This window comes from Rhamphochromis sp. 'chilingali' (assembly GCF_963969265.1).
Source record: "Rhamphochromis sp. 'chilingali' genome assembly, chromosome: 1".
In the NCBI taxonomy this organism is placed as follows: Eukaryota; Metazoa; Chordata; class Actinopteri; order Cichliformes; family Cichlidae; genus Rhamphochromis; species Rhamphochromis sp. 'chilingali'.
In genome coordinates this window covers 49,529,453-49,557,392 of record NC_137929.1, presented here as the reverse complement: position 1 = coordinate 49,557,392, position 27,940 = coordinate 49,529,453, and the positions used below count along the sequence as shown (strand labels likewise).

Genomic DNA, 27,940 nt, shown 5'->3' with positions numbered 1-27,940 from the left:
GAAGAGGAGGAGGAGGAGGAGGAGGGACGCTGTCATCACGTACAGCCGCGGAGAGAAGGGAAGGGCGGGGGTGAGCCTCAGCCGGTGTCTGTCTGCAGCAGCGGCCATGCTGCCTGACTCGGTGCATCCCGGTCCACCGGTGTAGCCTCCCTCCTGCATCCCTGTATCCCAGGTCAGCGGACGGACCCGGAACAGCTCGGTTAGAGTGGTTCAGCCCGCCGGGAGCCCCCGGAGCAGACCGTAACCAGAGCACCGAGGAGGGGAAAGAGGAGAAACGCTCCATAGCAACAAACCGGTTCCTCGGCATTATTGGTAGGTGCCTCCCTTTCAGTGTACGTGTGTGTGTTTGAATGACGCTGTCAGCCAGCTTAGCAGTGTTAGGGCGGATAGATGGATAAAGTCAATTCTGTTATCAGATAGAGAGAGAGAGAGAGAGAGCACGGGTTTTATAAGCATTTCATCTGCAGGGTTTTATTTCTCATTGGGCTTAAGCTAAATCTAATAACACTGGAAATCGATGCAATTCTCCCACAGTGGCTGTGCAGCCAAATTTATGTCACACATTTGAACACATTGACTGTATGATGCCTATCAGTCCTGATGTGCATGTGCAATTTATCGTGGGGGGCGGGGTCTTAATGATCTTCAATAGAAGCCCATTCTGCTCGGGCCAGCTCCTTAAAGGTACTTTTTGTAAACGCACTGCAAAATGCAATAAAGACCATCACCACAAGGTGGCAGCATTTTTGCCAGAAAGTTTATGGGCAGTTGGAAATTTCACGGGTGCGTGCCTCTGACAGACCCTGCAAACATAGTGGACACAGTGCTAGAATTACCCCAGTCAACAGTGTTTGTGGCACAATGGCAAAAACTGCACTGTAGACCGACAGATGCTGACGTTTTCAGGTACTGTTGTGGACCAGTGACTCTTTCAGGACAAGGAATATTTATTTTATTATTGCATGAAGAAAACAAACACATGTATTCATTTTAAATATGGTTTTGGATTGATAGCTAATTTAAATGGTTGTGATCGAATGAAGCCCAGCAGGCTGTGAGTCTCAGATGTTGCCACAATATTCCATCCAAGACTTGATATCGAGGGAAAAAAAGGTTTAGTCAACTTTTTTTCCCTCGATATCAAGTCTTGGTTCTATCTTTTTCACAGATTGACATTACAGGTGTTTCAGGGGTGGAGCGTTTAGTGTTCATGCCTTAAAAAGCTTCAGGTCTTTTGTTTTTAAAATGTCTCCTGTGTCTGACTTCCTGCCCTCCGCATCTGCTCTGTGCATCCTGACATATGTGAACCAGGAATGAGTCCAAGATGAGCCAGTGTTTTCCCAGAGTTCTGTTCTTCTATGTACTTGATCTTATATTGGTTTGTTGAAGGACGACCTCTCATTAATCTAATATTTCTATGTTTTTTGTTTAAAAACTCTCTGAGCTCTTCTAACTACCAAAGCAAGTCAGCTAAGAGAGAGTGACAAAACTGTGCAAATGTTAACTTGCATGATGCTTTTAGGTGTCATGTTTGACTCAGGGCAGTTTGGATGCCCACTGGATTTTTGGGGGTGGTTTGACGCGGTACTCTGTGAGATGACAGCTCAGCCCTAAAAAATTTCAGTATCAGACATGACAGGAAAAGTCATAGCTGTTTCCTCACATGGTTTTTGGTGCTTTCTAAATAATTTAAAAATGTTGTAAAATCTAACTTTTAAAGTTTTTTTTTAACACTGGTTTAATTTAATCAAAATTAAAAATTATTTTTGTTTATAAAATATTGAATAATTAAATAAAAGCAAACTATGTGCAAGCAATACCGACTCTTAATTACATGGTTTTATACAAAATGACCTTTTTAAAAATGAATTCCTGCTCTATGTCTGCACTGGTATAGAGTTGGAGGCTGTTCTCGAGATGATGGTGACTTCTGTCTTGTCAGTAAAACCATGTGATTGTCATTTCTTCTTTTTTTCCCCAGTGACGGAGGGATGGTGAGGACACTAGAAGAGAAATTGTGAATGAGACATAAATCCCAAATCAAGCAGGATTAGAGGGACTTCGAGGCACTGGCCCAGATCTAAACCTGGAGTCGATTGAATGGGTTGTCTAAGGTCTGTTCATTCAAAGTACTGAGTTCAAAGCCAGATCACTGACGTTACAGCTGCGTTCCTGACACTGCAGGTAGGTGACTGTGAGGACAGACAGATAATCAAGTGGAGGTTTAGCCTTGGTGGGAAAAATCTGTAATTCAAGGATCAGACTTGCCTTCACATTCACATTGAATTAGCTAAAAATAAGGTGAAACAAAAACCTTACAGTTACAACCCCAAACTTATTGACCAGTGGACATCACGGATTAGAGCATGAACATAATACATGATTTTTAAGGATTTTTAAATTGGATAAAGGATATTTTTGAGTTCTGACTTAAGCTGGATTTACATCAAAGTGACCTGATGTAGTTTTGGGGATTTCACCTGGATTATGAAGATTTCAGTTGATTTAAATGAACCATGACTGGTGTGATTGCCACAGTGCTGGTTCTTCGTTCAGGCCAACTGGACTACAGATCATCTTAGAAGTCTTAGGACTACAGCTGGTCTATGAGAATCTATCTACTGGAAGGAAGTCTCCAAGTTATAACACATTTTTTAGGGATTACTTATCACATTATCTATACGTGAGCAAGATCTGGACTACATAGCTTGGATAAACTTTTTCCTGCTGTTTGAAGGATGATTCTTTTCTAGCACGGAGTTCGTTGAATGTTACTGGACTGTTATCCGCCATGTCTCTGAGTAAGACCCTCGAGTTGGAGCATTTTGACGAACGTGACAAGGTTCGGCGAGGACGCTCCACCCGGGCCAAGAGAGATGATTCCACCAGCAGTGCTGGTGGTGGAGGGTCTGGCCCGAGCTCCAGGGGCAGCAGCCTGGTCCCTAGTCCTGCTCACAGCGCCAACTGCAGCTACTACCGGACCCGCACCCTGCAGGCGCTCACCTCGGAGAAACGAGCCAAAAAGGTCCGGTTTTATCGCAACGGAGACCGGTACTTTAAGGGCCTGGTGTACGCTGTTTCTAGTGACCGGTTCAGATCGTACGACGCTCTGCTAATGGAGCTCACACGCTCGTTGGCGGATAACCTGCATCTGCCTCAAGGAGTGCGGGTGATCTACACTATAGATGGCAGCAAGAAGATCACCAGTATGGATGAGCTGGTGGAAGGTAAGACTGGCAGCTTGGTTTTCATTTTCTAACAACTTGTCAATCACAAACCTTTAGGCAATGAGCAAAAATGCCCAGCTGAGGTAGAAAATGTCACGCTTTAGTAGGCTATGGGTGCACACTTACTGTGGTTAGTACGAATATTTTAAGACTATTATCTGGATTGTGGTTAGGGCATTCTTTAATTTGATCCCTATTTACTCTGCCAATACTCATCAATAATGTCTTTGTCGAAAGCATCTGATCTCCTGGATCATTTGTCATCATAAAATTAGTCAAAATTGGTCTACAGCCATTTCCATTCCTAGTTGACCACCTACGCATTTGTTCCCTTTGTTAGATTTTTGATGTCAGGTGCTTTATATTAGCAGTGGTCTTGCTGACTATTGAATCTTTGTTTTGTCTGCAAATGTTGCATATCCTTAAAATAAATATACAGTAGTCATTTGTCACTGAGTCATAATTTTGTGCAGACTTCAGTTGATTACTCTCACCACAGATCAATCAAGTGGCCTGTCTTGTTTAAACTTCCTCATGTTTCCTTCCTCTCGGCTCCCTCTTGGCTTTTGTTATCTAAACATGCTTGAATTATTTATTTCTGTGTACATCAACAGCAGACTGATAAGTACATAATCAATACAGTAATACTCAAGGGTATATCGGTTTTAATATTCATTGGGGAAATAACCCAGGACCTGTCTGAGGTGTACAGCTGTTTCTGTATAAAAAGTATCATGTTGTCCACTACTGAATCGACCCCTGACACTATATATCCTGTAATTTGGTGAAGTTGTCCCTGTGTAGTTTTTATGCACATGCAGATTTACAGCAGTGTTAATCCTATTGAAGATTTTAAGCTGGAGACTCCAAGTAAAGCTTGTGATTAATAAATAAGTGCATATGTGTTGGTTAAATTTTGGTGGGAACAATTTAAGGTACTTAGGTATCTTAGGGACGTATCCCATCATCTCTACCATAGATTTTGTCCATGGTGACACTGTATGTATGTGGGATAACTGAACCCACCAGTAAACGCATAGCTCATTAAAGTTGAAGCAAAGGAAAATTGTGTTTTTTAACATTTTATTGAAAATGATACCTTCCCACCATCTAGTCACACTCCTTTCTCTTTTAAACTGATATCCAGTTAATTGAAACTGCCGGCAGTGATGATTGGGATCACACACCTTTGATAGGTCTACCTGCTTCCTGTGGATATTTTAAGCCCAGGATGGATAACTGGCTGTTGCACACATACATCCATCAATTGTTTTGCCCAACGTGTGACATTACAGAATATCCAACAATTACAGTTGTGGGTTTTTTTGTTTGTTTGTTTTTTGCTGTTGCCAACAGACCGTTCAGGGAAAGCCCACCAGCTTCGTCATTTAGCATCACCTAGATGTTTAGATTGGACTGCCCATATATTATGTGAATAATTAGCTCAAAATCTTCAATGGGATTAACATTGCAGTTTTTTGCCAATGTTTGACAAATGACTATTCTAAAGAATAATGCCTTGAAATGGCAAAACTTCAGCTTAGTGCAAATGCCGTAAAAATGGACTTCCTGTTGGGTTTCGTGCGGGCTATGTTATTGATATGCTATAATGGTGCTATAGACACAGAACAATTTTGAAACATCTTGTGTATAAAACCTTTTAACTATGTAAGTTTTTACCACTTTTGACAGAATTTTTCAAGCACTTTTTAACCCCTCAAAATTATTGTGACTTAATTACAGTAATAAAGATAATATCTAGAAGACCAAACTGAGCAGTTCCACTAATGCCTTCACATATTCAGTGCACAGTCATCTAATGACCCATCATTATGTGTTATATCCTGTCTCCAATATCCTCTTGTAAACTTCAAGTGTACTTTATCTTCTAAAGAAGCATGTATCTCATAAATGCTCATAAGTCTTCCACATCTAAAATTTATACGCACGAACAATATTCCTGGATAATTTAACAGCAACTCCGAGATCCACTCACTCTGCTCATCCTGTTGCCCTAAAGTCATTTAGTGAGAAACAGACCAGTGGCTGAGTAACATCACTTATCATCAATATTGATGAGTGACTGGTTTAATGTCCTCTGATGAGCGTTAGTGCCAGGAAGCTGTTCAGCCGGAGATCTACTAAAAGACAGATGCATCGCTCTTAAGCACTTAACAACGACAAACAGACCACAGCGGCTCAAAGCTGCGAGTGTGAAGTGGAAAAGTCATCGCTCACAACTTAACTGAGTATTCGAGCTGTAACAGAGGGGGAAACATGGATTATCTGATTAGCTGTGCTGGAAAGCAGCTAATGCACTGGGATGATTGATCTGAGTGTGTCCTGCTGAATGTCAAGATTATTGGTTTAGCATTTCAAAAGTACTGTGACAGAGATTTCAAATATCATAACCTTTCAGGTTTTTCTAGGCTTGGCAGCAGCCATAACAATCAGCTCATATACATCATGTTTTATGGTTGTAATAAAATTATTATTATTTTTAATCCAAAGCATGTTTTTGAAAACCCAACTAAACCATTTCAGTGCTTGAGGAAGTCTGGTTTGCTTCATCATTAATGAATCACTAGGAAGTTTCTTTGAACTTTTAAAATTTTCCCCTATTTTTAACAATATAATCACACAAAAATGGTTTTAAGTGTTTAAACCTTCTTGATTTTAATCTTATTTGAATCCTTTTCCATTGCTTTTAAATTATAAGATTTTGTAAAGCATGTTGTTTTATTAAATCCTAATTAAAATGAAACAAAACAAAAAAGTCTAAAAGTAATAGGGAAAAGGGGGCTCAAACCTCAGTCTCCTGGTTGAAGGTCTATTTTTTGTCTATAAAAAGCCACGAAGGTGCAATCTGTAGCTTTTTATAGACAAAAAAACCTTGAGTCAAGTGAATTTAATGGACACAATAAAAATAATAAAGACAATAGCTTCAGAAAAGTTTTTATTTTGAAACTAATGCTTAAAAAATTGTCACAAACTCCACAAATAAGCTGCAAATGTTTGTTAATTAATCAATGCGATAATTTCTTAACCTTAAAAGCTGAAATATTAAAAGTACCCTTCATTAAATTTCCCGTTTGTCGCGTCTTTACATTAAACAGCTCCTGAACAGAGACTGTGCCGGTGTCTCAGCTCTAATGTCGTATCGACACACAGACGGTGCTTCTGTGTTTAGTCACTGAGGTATTTGAATGAATACCTGCAGCAATCCTGTCCATCTGGTTTGAATTGCAAAGTGAAAGCCTGCATGTGGAGAGACAAGGTCACACACACAATACCTGCAGAGAAAGAGTGTGTGTGTCAACATGTAATGGGGATGAAACAAAGGGAGGAAAAAAGGGGCATTTTACTAGAGGCTTGCTGGCACAGATAAGCGTGTGTCTGATTTTAAAAGAGAGTGAAAGGTGTGCACGTTGGAAAGGTAGTGAGATAAAGACGAAGAGAGAGGGGAGTGTTAGGTGAGCCATTTTTAACCATATAAGGTAAAACAGGATATGTGGCTGGAGGCTGTTGTACATGTGATCAGCTGCAGTCTGCTGGAGCCTTAGTATAATTTATAATTTTATCTTATATTTAAAAACTCTTTATACAAACAGCCCAATGGATTTAACTGATGACAGATTTAAAGCTCAAATAAATTTAGGCACATGCACATTAGTCGCTAATCTAAGTAAGAGGATAATAAAGGAATTAAACTGTTTGTCATCATTGGTAGAACTTTATTGTTCATCCTTTTCTTTCTTTACATACATCAAAAACTGTGCCATAAAAGTTAAAATTGCCAAAGGGAACATCTATTTTAATAGTTTAGTTGTTTCTGATCAGCAAAATGTCAAATATTTTTTGTTTCTTGAATCTTAGGCATTTCCTTTTCATGCAGATGCTGATGAGGAAAAACATTAAAAACAAAACCAGCAGCTATGATCTATGGTGGCTCCAGCTCACAAATTTAACGATCTGCTACTAATGTCCTGGTGCCAGGCTCTACAGGACACCTTCAGAGTTGTCATGCAGTCCTGGACATGAAGGGTGTGATGTGTTTTGCAGGCACTATAAGCACAAGCAGTGAAGTGATGGCCACATCATGGATGTATATCTGTCCATTTTCTTCTGCTTATCCAGTTCTGGGTTGTGGGATGGGGTGAGAAATTCGAGGCGGGTGCATCGGGCTGTTGCAGGGCTAACACAGAGACTCGCATTCAAACGCATGGTCAATTTTAAAATGATCAGTTAGCCTAACAACCCCCCCCCCCCCCCCCCCCCCCCCCCCCAACTGATAATCTGAAAATGAAACCTTGGTCTATGTGAAATGATAACAGGTTCTTTTCCCCTTTAATGTGACAATGAGATCATTGATGTGGAAGAAAATTTTTAATTATAGTGTGTTTAAAAGTGTCTTTAAATAATAGGTTAGCCATAATTTGCCCCTAATAATATGATCATTTTCTAACCACTCCTGGCAGATTTTGGAGATCTCAGCATGTTGAAGCTGTAGTTTAAAAAAAAAAACACAATACAAAAAAAGAACCCCTTGAATTAAAAGGGTTTGAATGGTGGCGTTCTTAGGTTTCCACTGCTTATTTCCTGCTGGTTACTGACTGGGTTTCAGAGGCAGCAGTGTAAGCAGAGACCAGCCACCACCTTCGGCTCTTCTTGGGAGAGACACTGCAGCATTCCCAGGCCAGCTGAGATGAGAGACATAATCTCTCTGGCATGTCCTGGGTCTGCCCTGAAGCCTCCTGCCAGTAAGACTCCCAGGAAGCATCCCGGAGGCATTGTAGTGAGATGCCACCACCTCATCCAGCTCAGTCTGATGTGTAGTAATAGCAGCTCTACTCTTAGCCCCTCCCACCAGCCAAAAAAATTGCAAGAAATAGATTAAACTGTCTTTTTACTTAATTTGGGTTGCAAACTATAGCAATGTAACGTCTTTATTTTGTAGGGAACACTTTATGTAAATAAGGCTCTATTCATAGCTAGTACATCTGTTAAGGTAGTATAACTAATTCTAATATGACCACTAAGTGAAACAAGCTGTTTTTGAATAACAGCTTATGTGGAAACTAAACTGGATTATCAGTCTGACTTTACATTTTATTATCATACTCAGTCAGATTAATTGGAGCTGCGCTGCGATATGAAACACTGCATGCTCATCATTTCCATATTTCCTGCCTGGGTGCTTGAACGCTCTGACGAGTGACGAGCTGTTCAGTTTTCCAGCAGATCAGACAGAGTGAGAGGAGTGAATCTGACATCTGCTGTCACCTTCTCTTCATCCACTGTCACACACAAAGCTTGTATTACCGCGCTCTCGAATAAGCCTGTGACCCTGAACGCCCTCCTGTACATCACTCACTTATTTCACCTTTTAACTGCGTCCATGACAACAGCCAGCAGGTACAGATGACACAGCATAGCTTCCTGTATTCAAGGCTGCCTTTTAGAGCCAGTTCACTTTGCTTAATGTTTCTATCGAAGTTGTTGCTTGAATATTGTTGCTTTGTTATGGTCACAATCTTTGTGATGATGGTCTATTAAAGAACCGATAACTTAATTTTTACTTGAAAGGATTAGTACTATGCAAAAAACTGCCAAGAACATGCAATAAAAATCCAAGTAAGGAAAAGACAGAAGGCAGCAAAATACTTCTGAGACACACGGAAATGAACTGCAGATATAAAAAAGTGGGCACAGGATGAAGAACAGGGCTGCGTTCCGGGTGAACAAAATGTAGCAGAAGGATTTTTTTAATATAATTTAAATGTGGTGAATTCAAAGCCTAAGGACTGCAGTCATGGCAGCTGATTAATCGTGCCTGCCTTTCTCCATGCTGCTGTTGATATTGCAAAGTGTACTTCAGGGCCCATTGCCCACTGCTACACTTTGTATGTAAGTAAAGGTCATTTGTAAAGTGCTTTTAATTGGCACAAAGTCGCAAACTGATGTACAATTAAAATAAAAAATACATTAGAAAATTAAGATACAGTTAATAGCTTTATTAACCCCGGTTAAAACACACAACAAAATAGAAATAGAAATTGCAATTAACGTGCTAAAACAGCGTCCGTCTTTGGTGGCATTTGGTGTCCTTGAACACACATTTCATAAAAGCCTAATATTTAAGTTAACTATGTGAGATATTTAATGCTTTTTTTTTCAGTGTACGATATTGAGCTTTAATGGTTTTTGGTTAATTTTAGTCAAAAGTTTCTCCTGTAAAACCTTTGCAGTATTTGTTTTTAATGTAACTTTTCCTCCTCACACCCTGCCTTGCTGCTCAGGCGAGTGCTACATTTGTGCCTCCAACGAGCCTTACCGGAAGGTCGACTACACCAAGATCTCCGTCCCAAGCTGGAAGCCCGGTGCCAGCACTGGGCCTGGAACAGCAAGGTCAAGTGGAGCCTCCACGGCATCCACAGGAGTGTCGACGACCGTCCCCAAAGATCGCCCCGAAAGTCGAGAGGGCAGAGAGAGCAAAGACTTCATCAAACCCAAGTTGGTGACGGTGATCCGCAGCGGCGTGAAGCCTCGAAAGGCAGTGAGGATTCTCCTGAACAAGAAGACGGCGCACTCCTTCGAACAGGTGCTGGCGGACATCACCGAGGCCATCAAGCTGGACTCTGGAGCAGTAAAGAAGCTCTACACGCTGGACGGGAAACAGGTTTGATAACTTTTGGTGTTCCTGTTTTGTTCTTTGACACAAACATTGAAAAAGCTGCAACATGAAGCTACTTCATGGATTGATAAAGCAGCAAACATGGACGCTTACACAGTATGTTCAGACTTTTAGCAGCTTCAGTGGAGAACACATCTGTCCTGCATAATCATAGACATATAAAGTACTCGTACTTAGAAATCCATGAACTAAAGAGAGCCTGCTCACTTCTTTTCAGTCCCACTTACACCTAGAGGAAGCTCAGGAGGAAATCCTTAATGAGTGAAACACAAAGTAATGATTTACACCTGCCTCTAGACTGAAAAGTTCACTCCTGCATCCTGTGCCATCAATTATTAAGCTATTAAGTGCTTCTACAGTTCGATGTTAGTCTGATGGAGTCAATGCAGGTGTTTCAGATTCATCTTGTGTATGTACCAAAAGTGACATCTATTTATACTCATTTAGCCCACTGTATTTTTTCCTTATAAGAGCCAGTTATTCATGGAAATTAGAAGAATAAAGCTGAAGATGATTTTTTGGGGGGACGGGAGTACAGGGAGAGAGAGTGAAGACACACATCAAAGGGATGGGATTCTGACTCAAACTCGGGCTGCTACATTTCAGACTTGCAGCATATGGTCGCCTGCTGCCTCCATGAAAACACTTTTCACCCTGTGTCTAAGGCTGAGCCCAGACACGCTGCTAGAAAGCTTATTTCCACTGGCGGTATCCACCCTGACCTAATGGCTACACGTTAGGCTATGTAGGAGCTTAGATCGTCTGATAAACAGACAACCTCACAGAATTCACCAACTCTTGGGTCGACAACTTGTTCTTCACCCAGAGTGGGCACTCCTCTGGGCACACCCTTTTCTGTCTGAGAACCATGGCTTTAGACTTTAAGGTGCTGATTTTTATCTGCGGTTCCCACTCACTTAAAAACTTCCCCTTTGGGAGCTGAAGGCAACAGAACTGCATCATCTGCAAAAAGCAGGAATGAGATCCTGAAACCACCAATCACAAAACTCTTATTAAAGCTAGAATCCATCAACATTTGTGCTTCCTACCACTAAAGCACTCATCATATGCTAATGCAGGTTATAGATACCGAAAGCCACTTACCATCATCTTTACTTAGAACTGCCATGAACTTGCATTAGAGTGACAACACATGGCTCATGCATTTCCCAGTTCAGGAGCAGGACATCTGTCGTCTCTAGCAGTGGAGAATTCTCCCACTGATTTCTATTCAGCATTCTTTAAGTGTCATATCTTCTCTTCTGAAGTTCTCTATTTTTTGGCAGCAATTTACGGTTTAATTAGAAAAAATGACAGCAACAAATGGGTTGAACTAGACATACTGTGGGTAATGTTCACAGCCTGACTGTGACACACAGTTAAAGTAATTTCAGCCGTTTCGCTGAGCTCTAAACTGACGCACACTCAGACAACACAGGGCCAGTGAACGAGGGCTGACTGCGGAAATCAAATTACAGCACTTCATTATAAAATTACTCCAGGAATGTGTTTCATTTTGGGATTCATCATATATAAAAGAGTTCATTTAAGGTGCAATTTTCAGTGTAAAGTGTACGGGTGGTTAGCGTAGTCTCCTTGAAGTTTAAATCTGCACTCTCTGCTCTTTATAAGTACATGTGTTTGAAGCCCTGGAACTGCAGCAGTCAGCTGAAGTTAATTTGAACAGAGTCTGACTAGGAGCTGATCCTCCTCAAAATGCTTTTGTGAGCTCATATTGGGTTAAGGATTTAAACGCATCACACGGCAGGGTTATTTTTACCCCACACATGCACGCGCTCTGTCTTTGAAGTTACAGATAACTGTGACACTGATAACGGAGAGCTGAAGAAAAGCAAAGACAGCATGTCGAGGCGCCGGTGTGACTGAAAGAAGCTTGTTGTAGTGAATGCAGCTCAGACTTGTACACACACACTTACACATAAGTCTACTGAGTTCACCCTCAGAAACACACACACAAGGCACAAAACTGTCTCCGTTTGTTAAGATGTAGCTGCACCATTGCCTTGGGAAAAATAAAAACACATTCTGCAGACGCTTCCTTCAAAATAAAAGTATCCATTGCATCTGCCTCCTTAACAGTCTCATTGTTTTTACTTTAAAAGCATTCCCCCGGGCAAAGTTTATATATGAACATTGACCCTTTTCAAAAGTTCATAAGAAGAACTAAAAAAAATTAATCTGATATCACACTTGAAAAGTTATAGTACGAAAAGATTATAAAAGACTTAAAGAGAAAATTAACCTATCCACAAACAGGATTCACCAATCAGCATTACCAATTTGATGAAACCCTAAAAAAACTTGGAATGAGTATTTTGTTTATCATTCATATTTGTTTTGGTGCCCTGGCACAAAACAGGAATACATACTCGGACTTCTCTCTCCCCACCTACCTCCTCCAACTCTTCACCAACATAGCACGTTGGTTGGTACTGTCGAGTTCACATGTTCACCTCATATTCACATGGGCTCTCTCATAGCTTCCTCCAACAGTCCAATGGCAGACAGTTAGTGGTGTTAGGTTAATTTGTGATTTTAAATTGCTCATAGATGTGAGTGTAAATGGTCGTCTGTCTGTAAGAGGATAAAATAATGAGGATGATTTTTGTCAGTAATAGAAAATAGAAAATATATAAGGTAGTGGAAATGCCCAACCCTGACTTGTAGCAGCAGGAACTTTTTATTTACACAATTCTTCAACCTCTTGAGTAACATGCTGGTGTTTTCTGCTGTATTTATACTGTATTTTATATCTGAAAATAAATGCAGCTGACTTCAACATCAACAGACAGAAACAAAAAAAAACAAATAATAGTTTTGTGTAAATGAATGTTTTTATTTTGAAAGGCATGAATTGTAATGAGGGCTTTTATTCTCTTTCTGCCTCAGACTGCTTCATTTCATTTAGTCAGTCTCACAGGAACAAGGCGAGAGTGTGTGTGTGTGTGTGTGTGTGTGTGTGTGCGCGTGCGTGCGTGCGTGCGTGCGTGCGTGCGTGCGTCCTTGCCCTGTTCCTTCAGTTTGTACAGCCTCTTTAAAGAGTGGGACAGAAATCCCGTTTCACATACACACATTCACATACTTTGACATTGCAGTGTGGTTACCGTAGCAACCAGCTATCTAGGAACAGCCCCTTGCTACAGACACACACAGAATGTTCAGTCCAGTTCCGGAACCGTTAGGGGGAGTGTGGTCCCCATGGCAACCGTACAGCATTGAAATGACTTTGTATCAGTTGCTGTCTGAGTGTGGAAAGCAGCTTAACAGTGAAGAAATTAGTCTAATGTATTGGTTTGGCTCATATTAAGTTATTTCATCTGGATATTGTCAGTGTACACTGGTGACTGATAAGAATAAATACAAATAAGTCATGAGTGGAAAAAGTAACATGGAATACTAATGAATGAATGAAATGCGTGACACGTGCTCGAGAGTGGTCCACCATACTTGATATGATACAGAAACTGGCTGCTAGGGTAACCTAGTAATTGCAGGCGTCGTCTGATATCCTCTTTTTGTAGATGTCTCATGGTAATCATAATCAATATTGGTCCAGCTTCAACATTACAAGTGACCAATGACACTGTTGTGATATCATAGTTTTGTGATGTGGAAACTCTGACCCCAGAACCCTAACCCCGTCCCTGACCTCAGCCTAACACAAATAGAGTAGAGATGTGCAGTTTTCTTCCACATCACACAACAGTGTAATTGGTCACTTGCGTTGTTGAACCTGAAGAAACACCAAGGTTTTGTGTTTTAGATTTTTGTCCTCTTCACACCAGCATTAGAAGCTATGACCGGAGACCATGAGTATAAGCTAATTCTCAATACTTGACTATTTGCCTTTTTCACTAAATCAATCATATGTGCAGTCGGTCAATAGCGAGCCATTTTGAGAGCACGGACCAGAGTCTGAAATGGAGGAAGCTCCACTGTGGGAGGAAAATAACTTGTCTATACCACAGAGGAATCCTTCACAGTGCCGAGTCGGGACTTAATGATTTAATGTGACTAATGAATAAACTGGGACAACTTAAAGAGCTAATTAGCTAAAATCAAATTTGTTTGTAGTCACTCTGAGAGGCTCTGTGGGTTGATTAAAATCTAGCAATCACTTGCGTCAAAAACTGGGATGTGAGAGGATCTTTTCATATTCATATTCCAACCAGCCCTGTGAGCAGTCTCAGCGTTTGTGTGAGGAAACAGGGATGAATTTCACTTTGATGACTGAGCCTTAACTGTAAACCTCTCATCTTTTATACCTGTTCCTATACCTTTGTTCATCCTTCATTTCTGCATCTTTTCCTCTCCCACTCTTTGTTCTCTTGCTCCTCCCTCTCTCTGAATCTCGGACAGTTTGATGTGCAATTTCTATTTAATCCTCAAAACAGTTCCTTAGACAGCACATTGTGTGTGTGTGTGTGTGTGTGTGTGTGTGTGTGTGTGTGTGTGTGTCAGAGCCCATTGAAGCGTTGCCAGCTGTAAACATGATTCAAAATTTCCCATCTGTCATCTGCTCTGTTGCTCTCTCACAGACACACACATGCACACGTCTGGTGTTGCTACACACACACACACACTCTGAACACACATATGCCGCTGCAGCTTTTCCTAAAATCTGATGAATCACAGCGTGTGCTTCTCTTTGTGTGTGCAGCTGACCTGTTTGCAGGATTTTTTCGGGGATGACGATGTGTTTATGGCCTGCGGTCCAGAGAAGTTTCGCTACGCTCAGGACGACTTTGTGCTCACACACAGCAGCAAAACACCGGCCTTTGTGAATGGTAACACAGACGCACACCCATCTTTGTATTGTTTGTAGAGTGTTTTTCTGTTTTTTGTTAGCAAACAACAAATTATTTGAATCGTAAAAAGAAAAACAAAGACTCACAAAATTGGGGGAGGGTTTATTCAGTTGTATTTACATGTTTACATGTGCAAATACAAATATGAAAAACATCAAAAGCCTGCTCATAACACAATCCTGTTAACCACTGAGAGAATGTGTAGCTCTCAGTTTTACACGACCCTTTTCTCTCTTTCCAGAGTGCAGGACCAAGGTCTCTCGCTCATCTGCCCCTCAGAAAACAACCAAGACCCCCAGCAGCTCCGGCTTCTCCTCCTCTAGGACTCTACCCAAAGGTCCGCCCAGGACAAAGTCACCTGGTCCAGGTATGAAGCAATAAGAAAACCGCCGCCAATAACTATCAGTAGAAAGATATAACAAGAAGTTTTTGTCAGGTTGATGTCACAAAAAGTACATACACAGTTCTTCTATCATCTAAGTGTTGCTAAAAGTCCTTGTTTCTCAGCCTTGGGCATCTGAACTATAACCCTTTATTCACATAGTGCTTTCTCACTCAAATTAAAATTTGCACCGAAATTCTTTTTTTTTTTTTTTTTTAACAACTCATATAATCAGCCAGTGTTTTCTACACATATGGTAACAGCTTACGTAGTAAAAATAATGTATCTTTAGACACTTTGCTGCAACAAAACACAAACGCAAAACACATCACTTGTTCCTGCCTCTTTACTCGAATCTCTGAAAAATCTCAGACACTTTAAAAGAAATTAAATAACATTTTTGCACCAACAAAGTGATTCTAAAGAGCTGTTAGCCAAAAAAACTTATTGCCATATGTCATCTCGCAGTACAGCGTGTCCTCAAAAAGCACTTTTCCACTCATAGCGCTTTGTGTAACATGCCATGGAGGAGCAAAGGAAAAAAACGTAACAAAAAAGCAAAGATCTGATTAACAGTAAATTCATATTTCAGTGCAAAATATTCAGCAAAATATAAATAAATTAGCGGTGAAATTTGCACAGCAGACTGTGTGCCAGCTCTTGGTGCAGTGTCAGCACCCACAATTGGGCAAAGCATGTGTGGTAATTGATTTCTGCTGCTTTTTAGTGAAGCGATTTAATGCATCTGTGGTAGGTAAAAGTCTTATTTAGTGTTGATAGTCACAAAGAGATATCACTGGAAGACTCACATGGCCTATCCCTGGTTTAAAGGGATTTAGATTAGTATTGCAATAGGTTCAGTTAGTTACATCAAGGGCTACAAAGCAAGATCGTTTCATAATATTTTCACAAACTGGTTAAACGGCTGTCCCTGTTTACATGGAATAATGAACATCTGTCAGTGTTCTCTGAGTAGAATTGTGGGCATTTTTTCACAAGGGACCAGGTTTAAATTGCAGAAAATGGGCACTCAAGTAAGAATGAAGTACATGAATAATTTCTTAGCACACTTAACCATCTGTTTCTTCCACCACATACTTCTTCATCACTGTCTTCAAACTCATGCAGGTATGTGTATACAATTATTTTGACCAATCAGATCACTTCCTTCTTGCTTTCAGCTAATGAGACCTCTGGAAAATCATCCAGGTCCAGCCCATCCCCCACCAGCCCCGGGACTCGACGCAGCCTCAAGGTCACAATGATCAGATGATTGATGGATTGTTTCTATTTGTAATTGTTGTTTGCAATGAAAATGTCTAATGGTTCATCCTTACATTTGTCTTCAGATCTCACCTCGTCGTGCTTCCTCCACTGATGTAAACGGAGAGGCTGAACAGCCAGATGACACTGCTGAAGGTGAAGGTGAAGGTGTGTTTATCTTTTAATCAAGTCTGCAGTTTGTGAGTGTAATATCTGAAGTCAGTGACCGTGAAATGTGAACTTCTTGGTAACAGATCCAACTTTACAAAAAAAAGCTCCTACATGACACAGAAGTTGAGTGAGTTTGATGGCTGTTTGAAAGACCTGAGAGGCTATAGGCTGAATATCAAAGTGAATTATTTAAAAACAGCTTCTTGATAAAAGTACACATGGTGGCTGAGAACCTCACTGTGTGCCCAGTGCCAGGCTGAAAGCATTGAGCCTCTGGCATCAGTGCATGCTCCCTGGCTTGCACTCTGAGGGTCGCACAAGTGCTTGAAAGTCAAAAGACCAAATAAAAACCCAGAGAAAAGGCTCAGTGGCTTAGGAGGGGGTAAGGATGACAGCACATCTGTGACTCTGTGGGTTTGAAAGCAGATTTTCTGAGGTGATGCTTTGAAGGAAGTTGTCAAACTCTGAAACTTTCAGGTTAACTCAGAGGTTGTGTGTTCAGACTTTAGGAAGTCAGTGACATTTGAAAAGTCTTCTTTTCACAGTGAACGGCAATCGAACAGTTTCTTCCTCAACCATCAACGAGAAGTACAAGGTTGGAAAGGTGATCGGAGACGGAAACTTTGCTGTGGTGAAGGAGTGCGTGGAGAGGTAAATAACCATCACATAACTCAGTGAATGCACCTGCTGTTTGTAAACTGATATACTTAATCACACTGAGAAAAGTCAAAAACTAGAAGGGGTAGGGGAAGTTTATATGCAAAAAATGCCTCATGTTAGCCCTTTGCTAGATAGTTGCCAGGTAACATGATGCTGTTACGACATATCATGCATAATTCAAGTTTTGTAGATATAAATTAGATGTTATTATAAAAACGTTGCAATGCTTTTATAAGGTATAAGGTGTTATAGGTCCAGAAATGCTAAATGTTTGCTAGGCAACATGATGTGATATACATAAGAACCTCAAGGGACCGAAGATATACCTGTGTGCCAAGGTTGGCTGCTGAACTTCTAATGGTCTTGGAGAAGTTTGTGGTCAAAGAAACAAACACAGACAGATTTTGTGTATTATTCTCAGGCTCAGTGTGGCCCTCTGAGTGCAGTAGCTCAACACTGGGATTCAGGAGGTGTGTGAATCTGTAATATTTTATCTTTGTTTGACTGACAGGTCAACAGGACAGGAGTATGCTCTGAAGATCATAGACAAAGCTCGTTGCTGTGGGAAGGTAAGACTCACTGATCTCTGACTAATCCTGAGTTTATGTAAAGTCCTCTGAAATGATGAAGACACCAAACCTCTGTGTGTGTAAACAGGAGCACCTGATAGAAAATGAAGTGGCGGTCCTGAGGAGGGTTCGACATCCAAGCATCATCCAGTTAATCGAGGTGGACGAAACGCCCACTCAGCTGTTCCTGGTCATGGAGCTCGTCAAGGTTTCGCCTCTTCTTCCTGTTTTCTCCAGAAAGTGTTATTACATTGGGAACTTTCAGCTGCTTATTGAAGCAAAAACTATGAACTGAATGTTTTTCAGGTTTCAGCTTCTGTTGCTGCCTCTGTTTTTCATGTAGAAAAATAAAGAAACCGAAGAACTTTTCAATCACCACAAAAGTTGCTAACACTCCAGTGCTCTTATTCTTTTTATGAAACACAACAAATGTATTATTTTCATGCCTTTGTTTGTTCAGGGTGGAGATCTGTTCGACGCCATCACTTCCTCTACAAAGTACAGCGAGCGAGACGCCAGCGCCATGGTGTTCAACCTGGCCGGAGCCATCAAGTACCTGCACCGAATGAACATCGTACACCGAGACATCAAACCAGAGAACCTGCTGGTACGAACATGCACACATTGTGTTCACAATACTTGAATTTTATTTTGCAGTTACGTTTTTTAAATTCAGAAAAGATGAAAAAACAATTGTGAAGCTTTTATTTTAACAGTTTCTTGAATTTTAAATCATATAAACTGTAGTCTACAAACTATGCACCTCTTCATTGTTTATTTTACATTTACAATTTTAATGTGTTTTTGGGGCGATCGTGGCTCAAGAGTTGGGAGTTCGCCTTGTAATCGGAAGGTTGCCGGTTCGAGCCCCGGCTTGGACAGTCTCAGTCATTGTGTCCTTGGGCAAGACACTTCACCCGTTGCTTACTGGTGGTGGTCAGAGGGCCCCGTGGCGCCAGTGTCCGGCAGCCTCTGTCAGTGCGCCCCAGGGCGGCTGTGGCTACAATGTAGCTTGCCATCACCAGTGTGTGAATGTGTGTGTGAATGGGTGGATGACTGGATGTGTAAAGCGCTTTGGGGTCCTTAGGGACTAGTAAAGCGCTATACAAATACAGGCCATTTACCATTAAAAATGATTACCTAACGTAAGTAAGGCAAACTTTAACTTAAGAACAGTGTAAGTTCATGACACGTTTTAATGAGTAATTTTTTACTTTTTTGAATACTTTGAACATAAATTGAAGGTAATATATAGTGTATACCTTGTAAGTAATTTATTTACAATACTTCTTTTAGGTCATTCTTTTAAAAAAGCTGTATTGTTTTAACTATAGGTTGATGATTTTCCTACTCGTGGGACTAATAAAGGTATCTTATACTTATATATTATGCTGAGTAATTATTACTTCTGTTGACTTCCTGATTTATTTGGAAACATGATTATCAGGTTCGTAAAATAAGCCTGTGGAGCTGTTTACCTCCTCTGATTGCAGTCTTTGTGTACACCTTGGGAAGATTTCATGTATTTGTATCCCGCAGGTTTGTGAATATCCAGATGGCACTAAGTCATTGAAGCTGGGGGATTTTGGTTTGGCGACAGTGGTGGAAGGACCACTGTACACTGTTTGTGGCACGCCGACATACGTCGCCCCGGAGATCATCGCTGAGACCGGGTAAGGGAGGTCACAAAACCCCAAATTTATGCTAATCTCCTTTTCTGAAGTCGATTGGGACAGATGGTTGAAAGCAGGAATATTAGATTGTTAGGTCTGCAGAAAAATACTGCAAATTAAGCTGTGCACATGAAGAGCACATTTAAAGACCTGTTTTCTGTCTCATTTCTACAGCTGCATTCATAAAAAATGTAAAATAGCAGATCCAAATAATAAATAACCAATTTAAAATTGTCAGTACAGACTTGGTCAAAGGCTGGCTCTTGATACAATGCAATATGTTTTTTGCTTAGCAGAATAAAATAAACTAAAATAAATAGCTCTAAAACCCATTAATTTGTCATCTTCATTCAAAAGTTGTGCATTACTTTTTTTCCAACTGTTTTATAAAACAGTAAATTTGAAAATACACAGGGTGACAACATTATTTTTAGCAATTAATCACTTTGATTAAAGAGTTTGAACATACTGGTGGAGTAACCATTATAGAAATGTAAAAATTAATTACAAATACTGTGAATTTAGGGCAGCTGTGACATATACCTTACATTTGGTGGTGGTCTGAATAAATGTAATATATTTGGTGGTTTTATATATATGTACATTACATATGATGCATTGTTGTCTGATTCTAAAGCTTTAATTTTAAATGGATAATGAATGAATTAAATGAATGAAAAAACTTCAATTTAAAAGAATTATTCAAATGAAAAGACCAAAATTTCACTTTATTAAAATATATATGAATGTTAAATAAATATAAATATTTAAATTTAGTGACAGTTAATGTAATAAGTCTTTGAAAAAAATTGACCTCCAGAATAATTGCTTTGTATCCTGTTGCTATAAAAAAAAATATTGTTTACAACATGTAGTATAACTTAAGTCAGAAATGTATCAATATATATTTCTTTTATTTTTTGCTTGTAAAGAAAAAAACTTCTTACCTTTTCTTATAAACGTTTATTTATAGTTGACCGTCTCTTATATTACACTGTTTTGTTTGTGTATGTGTGCAGTTATGGTCTAAAGGTGGACATCTGGGCGGCAGGCGTGATCACCTACATCCTGCTGTGTGGATTTCCTCCTTTCAGAAGGTGAGTTAGCATAAAGTTGTTGTTTATCCAGTCGTGCATGTGTTAATTGTTTCATTTGTTGTATTAACGCAGTCTTGTCTTTTGTATTGCTTTGGTATCATGTGACCTACCATCATTTTGGTTACGTTAATAAACAGCTTTTCCTGATTCTTGCTCTTCCTCAGTGAGAATAATATTCAGGAGGAGCTGTTTGATCAGATCCTCAGAGGGAAGCTGGAGTTTCCGTCTCCAGACTGGGACACCATCAGTCTTCCAGCAAAGGTACCATTCATGAAGTTTGCAAACAGTAAATACATTGTTTGGTATCCGACATCAGCTCAAGAACAAACATGATTATCTTGTGGCTTCACCATTGACTAAAGCCCTGCATTTTGCTAAGATGGTTTTTGAGTTAATGTTTTTCCAGTTTTTATGAAGTTTCAGTGGTTTGATCTCTTATTTAGTGGGTTTAGGAAGCACAAAACTGAATTTTAACCATCTCAAAATTAGAGGCTATTCAGCAGGACAAAGTGAAAAGAGAAACCATATAAAGCAAAGGCACATAGCATGAAATACAGCAGTGTGACCTAGTAAGCAGCACATTGGTACGGTGTACTGCAGACTGGTAACTGTTGCATGATCTGGTCCTCAGATGCTGATAAGTCAGATGCTGCAAGTGAATGTGGATGCCCGTTTCACTGCCGAGGAGGTCCTGTCGCACCCCTGGGTGACGGTAAGGGCACTCAGACATGTAATCTCATCAATACTGCAATAATACAGTAATTATTAACTTGGTGGTCATCGATACTCAATGCTTATTTTCATTTTCATAGTAAAATATGGTGTGTTTGTCTAGGATGAGGCTCCTATAGAATCCAACACTGTGAGCAGCGCTGAAGAGCAGAACAGTGGAGACACATTGGAAACAGAGGAACCAGAGGAACCAGAAGAATCCCCAATACTTGAAACCAAGCAAGTTCCCTCACCTCTGGTCTAAAACACATCCCCCTTATTGAATGGAAGAACAGAACAGTCTTTGTTTGGTCCACTGGAAACCCAGAAAGTTTCTTTATATCTGAACGTCTCATTAATTCCCAGACCAGATCGGTTCCCTTTAATCTGGTCTAGAACCTGTTACATGACATCATGTCACCTTAGTTAAATGAGTTTTAACTTCTAGAAGCCAACAACTCTGCTTTGAATTCTAGCTTTCTCTCATTTCCATTTAAAACCAAACCAATCACTTCCTCTTGGCTTTTATTTAATTTCATCTTCAGGAAACTGAACAGAACATATCGGACTTGAAGAAGTTTCTACACCTCTTTCTCTTGGACATGTTCATTCTTCTAAAGACCGAAAAGAGGTCCCACCATTTAAAACCAATCTAGTTCAATCTACTTGACATGAAACCAGTCCCATCATGCTTTGTGAAACAAAATGATTTGGTTCAGTTTTCTTCCACAAATATTCCCATTTTGGTTGTGAGGTATAAAACAATTTCCCTCTCTTGTGATGTGGAATTAATCCAATTTCTCCCTGTGCAAGTCAGCAAGTCCTGTCAGTCACCCGTCATCTGCTTGAATCGAACACGATACTATACATTCTTTAATCAGAAATGTGATTGAATCTTTACTTTGCTTTACTTTACAAACTTTACTTTGCTAATTAGAAAGCAAACATTAGTCTGGAAACCCAACAAGTTCCTTAAATATGGTCTCTCTGGCTCCCCTGGCCAAGAACCGAAAAAAGTAAATTGAATGTGATTTAAAGTATGTTCAGTTTAATCTTCGTCATCAAAATACATTCTTTCTAATCTACCCCAAACATATCACCAACAAACAGGTTCTCTCAGGTCTAGAACATATCCCCTATCGGTTCATGGAGACATTCTTTATTCACCAAGTGGAATCCAAAAAGTCCAGTCAAGAATGCAGATTGTTTTCTATAAATTGACTGAAGAAAGGAAAGGAGGAGGAGGACTGGAAAACAAGCAAATGTGGCCCATCCTATACCATCTGGAAAACCAAATATGTAAGTTAGTGGAAATAATAAGTTTCCTTAGATCAAGTGAAAACCCAACACTTCCCTTCTTACATGATTTAGAATACAACCTGTGTCATCTCAAACCAACCAAGTAAGTGTCCCCAAACTTAGTTTAGTGTCTAGAACAGTTGTTCACTATTTTGATTTGCTGGAAGCAGTCGTGTTCCCTTACTTTTACTCTGGAGTCATTTTGCTTCCCTTGGTTGGATGGATGTACTGTTTGGGGTTTTTTTGTATGTTTTTTCTTCTTTATTTCTACTGGAAGCTGCACAAGTCTGCAACAATGGGAGTTTGTTGCACAAACCAGTTTCTCTACTATTTGTCTATCCTGTGAACACCATCCCACCTTTGGTCTGTGCCATTAAAACTACTGAAGACTTTTACAAGACACGTCTCTGCTGCTGATGAGCTCTATTAGAATGCTATTAAATGCCCATTTTGTTGTGAGACACAATGCCCGGCTACTTGAAGGACGCACACTATATCGATGTCGGGACACCATGAAGGTGCTATTCAACTCATCTTGTTTTATGATCCAGAGTCTGATTGGACTGTATTACCATTTCTTGTAAATGGCTCTTACCTCTTATCTGAATGACACTGGAAAAACTGATTGGACGGCTGTAAAAAGGCATCAACCACTTTCATTAAGATATGAACACCTGACTCATTTTCAAATGCTCCCTCTGGTTTAGAGGTTATCGTTTCTGTAGTCCCTGCTGCTAGGCAACCAGGATGTCTTCCATTTATTCCGGGAAACGTCGCATTTCTTCTGCCTTTGCCCTCCAGCCCTCCTTCTGCTGGTCCGAAGGACGTCTCTCATTTCTTCTACTTGCACCTGCAAACTGGGGAGGTGATTGAGTACTGTGCCTGTTTACACTGCTGGTTAATTGCTTTCTCTTACAAGTTAAAGTCCCTAGAAGTTTGATATTTATGATAGCCACACATGAAGGCTCGTTGTGTTTGCTTTGGTTTTGAAGCACTCAGAATTTGTCTGGATTTTGGGAAATTGACTTTTCCTACTGCGAGATACTGGCAAATCTAAACATAGGATACTTCATCAGCTGGAAAAAGACTGTAAAAAAAGAAAAAATTCTCTGTCCAAAGTTCACATTTTGCGAGTGTATTCTGTATGGAATCTTACGTTAATGCATGTACACCAAGTTTGTGTGTAGATTAAACAAATGAAAATTTACACACAAACATTGAGGTTTGTATAACCAGAAAAGCCTGAACAAGTATGGTTTGCGTGCATTGAGTTGACCATGAACTCCTCTGTAATCAAAGTATTCTAGAGTAAAATTTGAGGCCATCTTTTTTACAACAAACGCTTGGCTGAAATTGGGTCATGTAACAGGAAAATCAAAAGAATCAAGGGCTTGCAATGACTCCTGACCTCTACCTGATTGAGGTCCTCTAACAGGACATTAACAGAGCTGTGCACAAACATAAACCTCGATGATCTAAGACAGGGATGTCCAACTCCAGGCCTCAAGGGCCGGTGTCCTGCAGGTTTTAGATGTGTCATTGATCCAACACAGCTGATTTTAATAACTAAATCACCTCCTTGACACATCTTAAAGTTCTCCAGAGGCCTGGTAATGAACTAATCATTTGATTCCGGCTGTAAAGAAGAGTGAGCCAAAATTCCCGCACGACAGTGTGAGAGACTGATAACTTTAGCTGTGATAAAGTTATACAGAGAAAGATTAAAATTGATTGTAAAAGATAAAAATCATGCGGTGCACTTAGTTTCTTTTTCACATAACTGTGTACTGCACAGAAAGTAAATATACTGTTAAAATAGGACGCTAGGTTTAAATAAATATTAAACTACAGCACTTCAAATTGTTAGCAAATATTTAAAATATGTCATTAAACAAATTAAGTAAAATTAAGCAGTTAAAGGTTTTGATAAATAGTTAAATTAAAAGCATAGTTTCCAGTTGGAATTTTTCAGTGAAGGTTTTTTCAAGCCACTTTCTGAACACTGAAAGCCAAAAAACAATGAGCCTTATGTACAAAGACTCCTTTTGTTCCTCTGAAGGACACGTCCTGTCGTCTCACTCGCCTTCTGCCCTTTACCTATTCCCCCAGGCTTCGCACTGTATCTGAAATGAACTGAGGGACTTCAAAATGTCACATTTTCAAAAACAATTTCAACAACCTTTTAAAGTTTCTACCTGCAGTATGACTGAGATAAAGGTCACCTTTGAGTCTAGTCCCCGAGCTTACTGCCTCTCCTCGGTTCACAGCAGTTTACGGAGGATAAAATCTGTTGTAAATAATGTAAATATCACTCTGTCTGTTGTTGTCTGTTTGTCTGTGTGAGTCAGTTGTGAAGTAGGGAAACAGTAGCAGCCTGAACAAATACTACGACGATGAAAAAGAAAAAAAGTCTCATTGTAGACATGTGGTGTCAGCACCCTGAAAAAACCTTGTGCTGCCCAAAGAGACTGCGTTTCTTGGATGAAACAAATGATTTTCCACATTGATATTGGAACATTTTGTCATTCTCAATAGATACTTATTAAATTTAAAGAATAGTGGAGTTTCTGAAGGGTGTGAAGTAAGAGTTCTTACCTTAAAGTCAAGTTCTTGATAGATTTGGTAGCAACGAAGGACTGGACACTGACAGAGCTCTTTCATCATGTGGTTATGCGTCTGTGAGGTGTCACCAATCATATTGCTCCATCCACACACCCATCATGCTGTCTGTGATATTACTGATCATACATCAGTGAGAATGAAGGAATGCCTGTTTTTAAAAACAACGACAAAAAAGTGTGTTTGTGTGCGTGGGTAGTTGATTTCCACGACATAATGTTTGAAGTCCTGTGGAAAAACTGGAATGTATGAGGTTTGTAAGTTCTGAGTCTGTTTGCATCTTTCTTTAAAACTTGAAACCAAGTGTCAATCGTCATCTGGGTAAATGCATTGACCTAATGCAGTGTTATGACCTTACCGTGACCTTTGAGCTTAGCATAACCTTTCCATGGCCTTGACCTTAGGCTGGAGCTGCTCATTGAGAGTTTGGCAGGGGCATTTGAAGTGTTCATGAGTGGGACTAATGAAATAACTTCGAGCTCACAAACTGTTTTGAAGGGCAGAAAATTATTTATCTCACACATTAAAAAATTACAGCTACCTGACTGTAAGTAGGCAATTACAGGAACCACTGAACAATCTTTTAATAAATAATACAATCATAAATATGCATAAACTAATACCTACAACAAATTCCAGCAACATGAACAAGTTGAAAAAAGAAAATGTCATATGCAACAGTTTAAGAAGACCCGGCCCAATGATTGGTGTGATAATAACCAATGCATGCTGCACAAAAAAACAGTAAAAAAAAAAACACACTTTACCTTGCTGGTACACTCACGTTTCAAAATCTTAAACACCTCAATGTCTAGAAAAGGGACTTTTGCAGAGCCTTGAATACGTGACTGTTTTCTTTAAACAATTAAATGGCCTGTGATGTACAGCAGAACAATAGCTGCAGACAGATACATTGTTGGGGTCATTTTCTTTTAGGTGAAACAATAAAATGAGCCCCAGAATTAAAACAATTTAATTGTGTTCTGAATGGCATTATATCATTAGCACCAAATTAGCACCAGTTACTGTCATATGTTTTAATGTTTGGACATTTTGTTACAGCCCTGCAGTATTATAAATCACAATGGCACGGTCATGTACTCAGTAACTGCTGACGGTAACACTGACAGTATTATATTCAGTAGCACCGACGATGTATTTAGAATGTTGCTAACAAGCTAGCCGTACATATCTTCTCACATTGAACACTCATGAAGACCTTCAGCGGCAGCCAAACTCTCAGTCAGCGGCTCGGTCTTTGACCTTCTATGCCTGCTATGAACCCAGTAGTCTTAATTGTTTCCTTTTTATACTTCATACCAAACCAAGAAGAGCCTTTTTGTTGCTACTGTTGCAGCCACCCGCGTCAACAAGAAGCCAAACTTGATGTTTCACTTGTGTTGATGCGTTTCAGCATCTATTAGTTTTTGCTGTTGTCGACTTTGAACCCATTGTGCAAATTTAACTGCCAACCATTTTCACAAATCTACTTTAGTTTCATTTCCTGCCTTTGTTATTACTTTTAGTTTTCAAATTTATTATGGTTTACCAAATCTTCTCAAGGACTTTTGGGACACAATTTGCAGTCAAATTATTGGGAAGAAAACAATTTCTCATGCAAAGTTTAATATAAATTTTATGTTTTCAAAGTCAGTTGATTGGTTTTTTGGGTTGTTGTTTTTTTTTTAATTCTTTACATCCTTGCAATTAGTCTAACTGATGTGTGACCTTAAATTTACTGATTTCTTTGGGTGTTTCAAGCATCCAGCAAATAATTTAACATTCTTGCACGTCAGTACATCGTTGTCATTATCACTGTATACAGCTTGGCTGGTTTTACATGTTTTAGATGTTTGGTCCATGACATTTGCAATTCTCCAAAGAAAGGTAGCTGTCAAATGAAAAAAAATCTCTATTTTTGGTTGTAAATGAAAAACTTTGACATTAAAACCCTGATGATCATGAGCTGTAAGGTTTTACTATGTCAATAGTACACTTTGAACTGTTTTGAGCAAAGTTGGAAACAGATGATTCAGTTTCACTTTGACCCGGGTGGCTGTGATTACTGGGTCCTTTGTGTTTTTATGGGATGTGATTGATTGAGTGTGTGTGATCATTTTACATCATGCCTCATTATAGACAGGAGCTGATTTTATTTTTTATTTATTTTTTTTTTTTTATGCACTAGACAAGTTAGGATTTTGAACCAAACTGGGCTGGTTTTCCAAAAAGAAATCTGAGTCTGAGGTTGATCTTTAAGGTCAGTACAATTTACTAAAGAATGTCTTAAATCATTTAATAACAGGAATTTTGCATGAAAAATCTTTAATTTACGAATTTAGACACAATCGATTTGTTAACACAATCAAACTGGACAATTCAACAAGAAAAAAAAGGCTTGCTTTGCAGCTCAAATTTCTTCAAAGCTGTGGAAGATTAACCATAAGTTCACCTTGAGGTGCTTTTTAGGAAAACTAGCCTTGGCTTGATGTGGAAGGAGAGGAGTGAAGAAAAGAGTTTTAACGACATGTTGTAGACATGTGTTAATGCTAATAATGATCTGTAATGTGATGTGTGTTCATATGAAACATGGATGTTTGCTGATATTAAGCTGGAGAAGAAGGGGGGTATACCCTGATTTGTACTGAGGAAACAAATGCATTCAACTGTGAAAATTAAACTAATGCAATGATACAATGTTGAAGTGCTGTTTTTTGGAAACTTGTGATACATACATACAAACATA

At 39.6% G+C, this 27,940-nt stretch overlaps 1 protein-coding gene and 1 long non-coding RNA gene across 2 annotated transcripts in view; one reads left to right on the top strand and one right to left on the bottom strand.

Moving 5' to 3' along the window:
* The window catches only part of LOC308401828, a 226,244-nt gene extending 215,444 nt beyond the window's left edge, over positions 1–10,800 (bottom strand). The window contains exon 1 of the long non-coding RNA XR_013972616.1: positions 10,789–10,800. This is a non-coding gene — a long non-coding RNA (uncharacterized lncRNA). The remainder of the gene's footprint in view (positions 1–10,788) is intronic.
* Positions 70–27,877, top strand: LOC308400783 (serine/threonine-protein kinase DCLK2-like). Its single transcript, XM_080888752.1, has 16 exons — positions 70–312; positions 1,982–3,227; positions 9,527–9,906; positions 14,603–14,729; positions 14,992–15,117; positions 16,314–16,387; positions 16,482–16,563; positions 17,112–17,217; positions 17,738–17,795; positions 17,884–18,003; positions 18,256–18,402; positions 19,335–19,468; positions 20,488–20,565; positions 20,730–20,826; positions 21,197–21,277; positions 21,401–27,877. The coding sequence occupies exons 2-16, from the start codon at positions 2,792–2,794 to the stop codon at positions 21,539–21,541; spliced, it is 2,187 nt and encodes a 728-aa protein (XP_080744878.1). The 5' UTR covers positions 70–312; positions 1,982–2,791; the 3' UTR covers positions 21,542–27,877.
* The last annotated feature ends 63 nt before the right edge of the window (positions 27,878–27,940 follow it).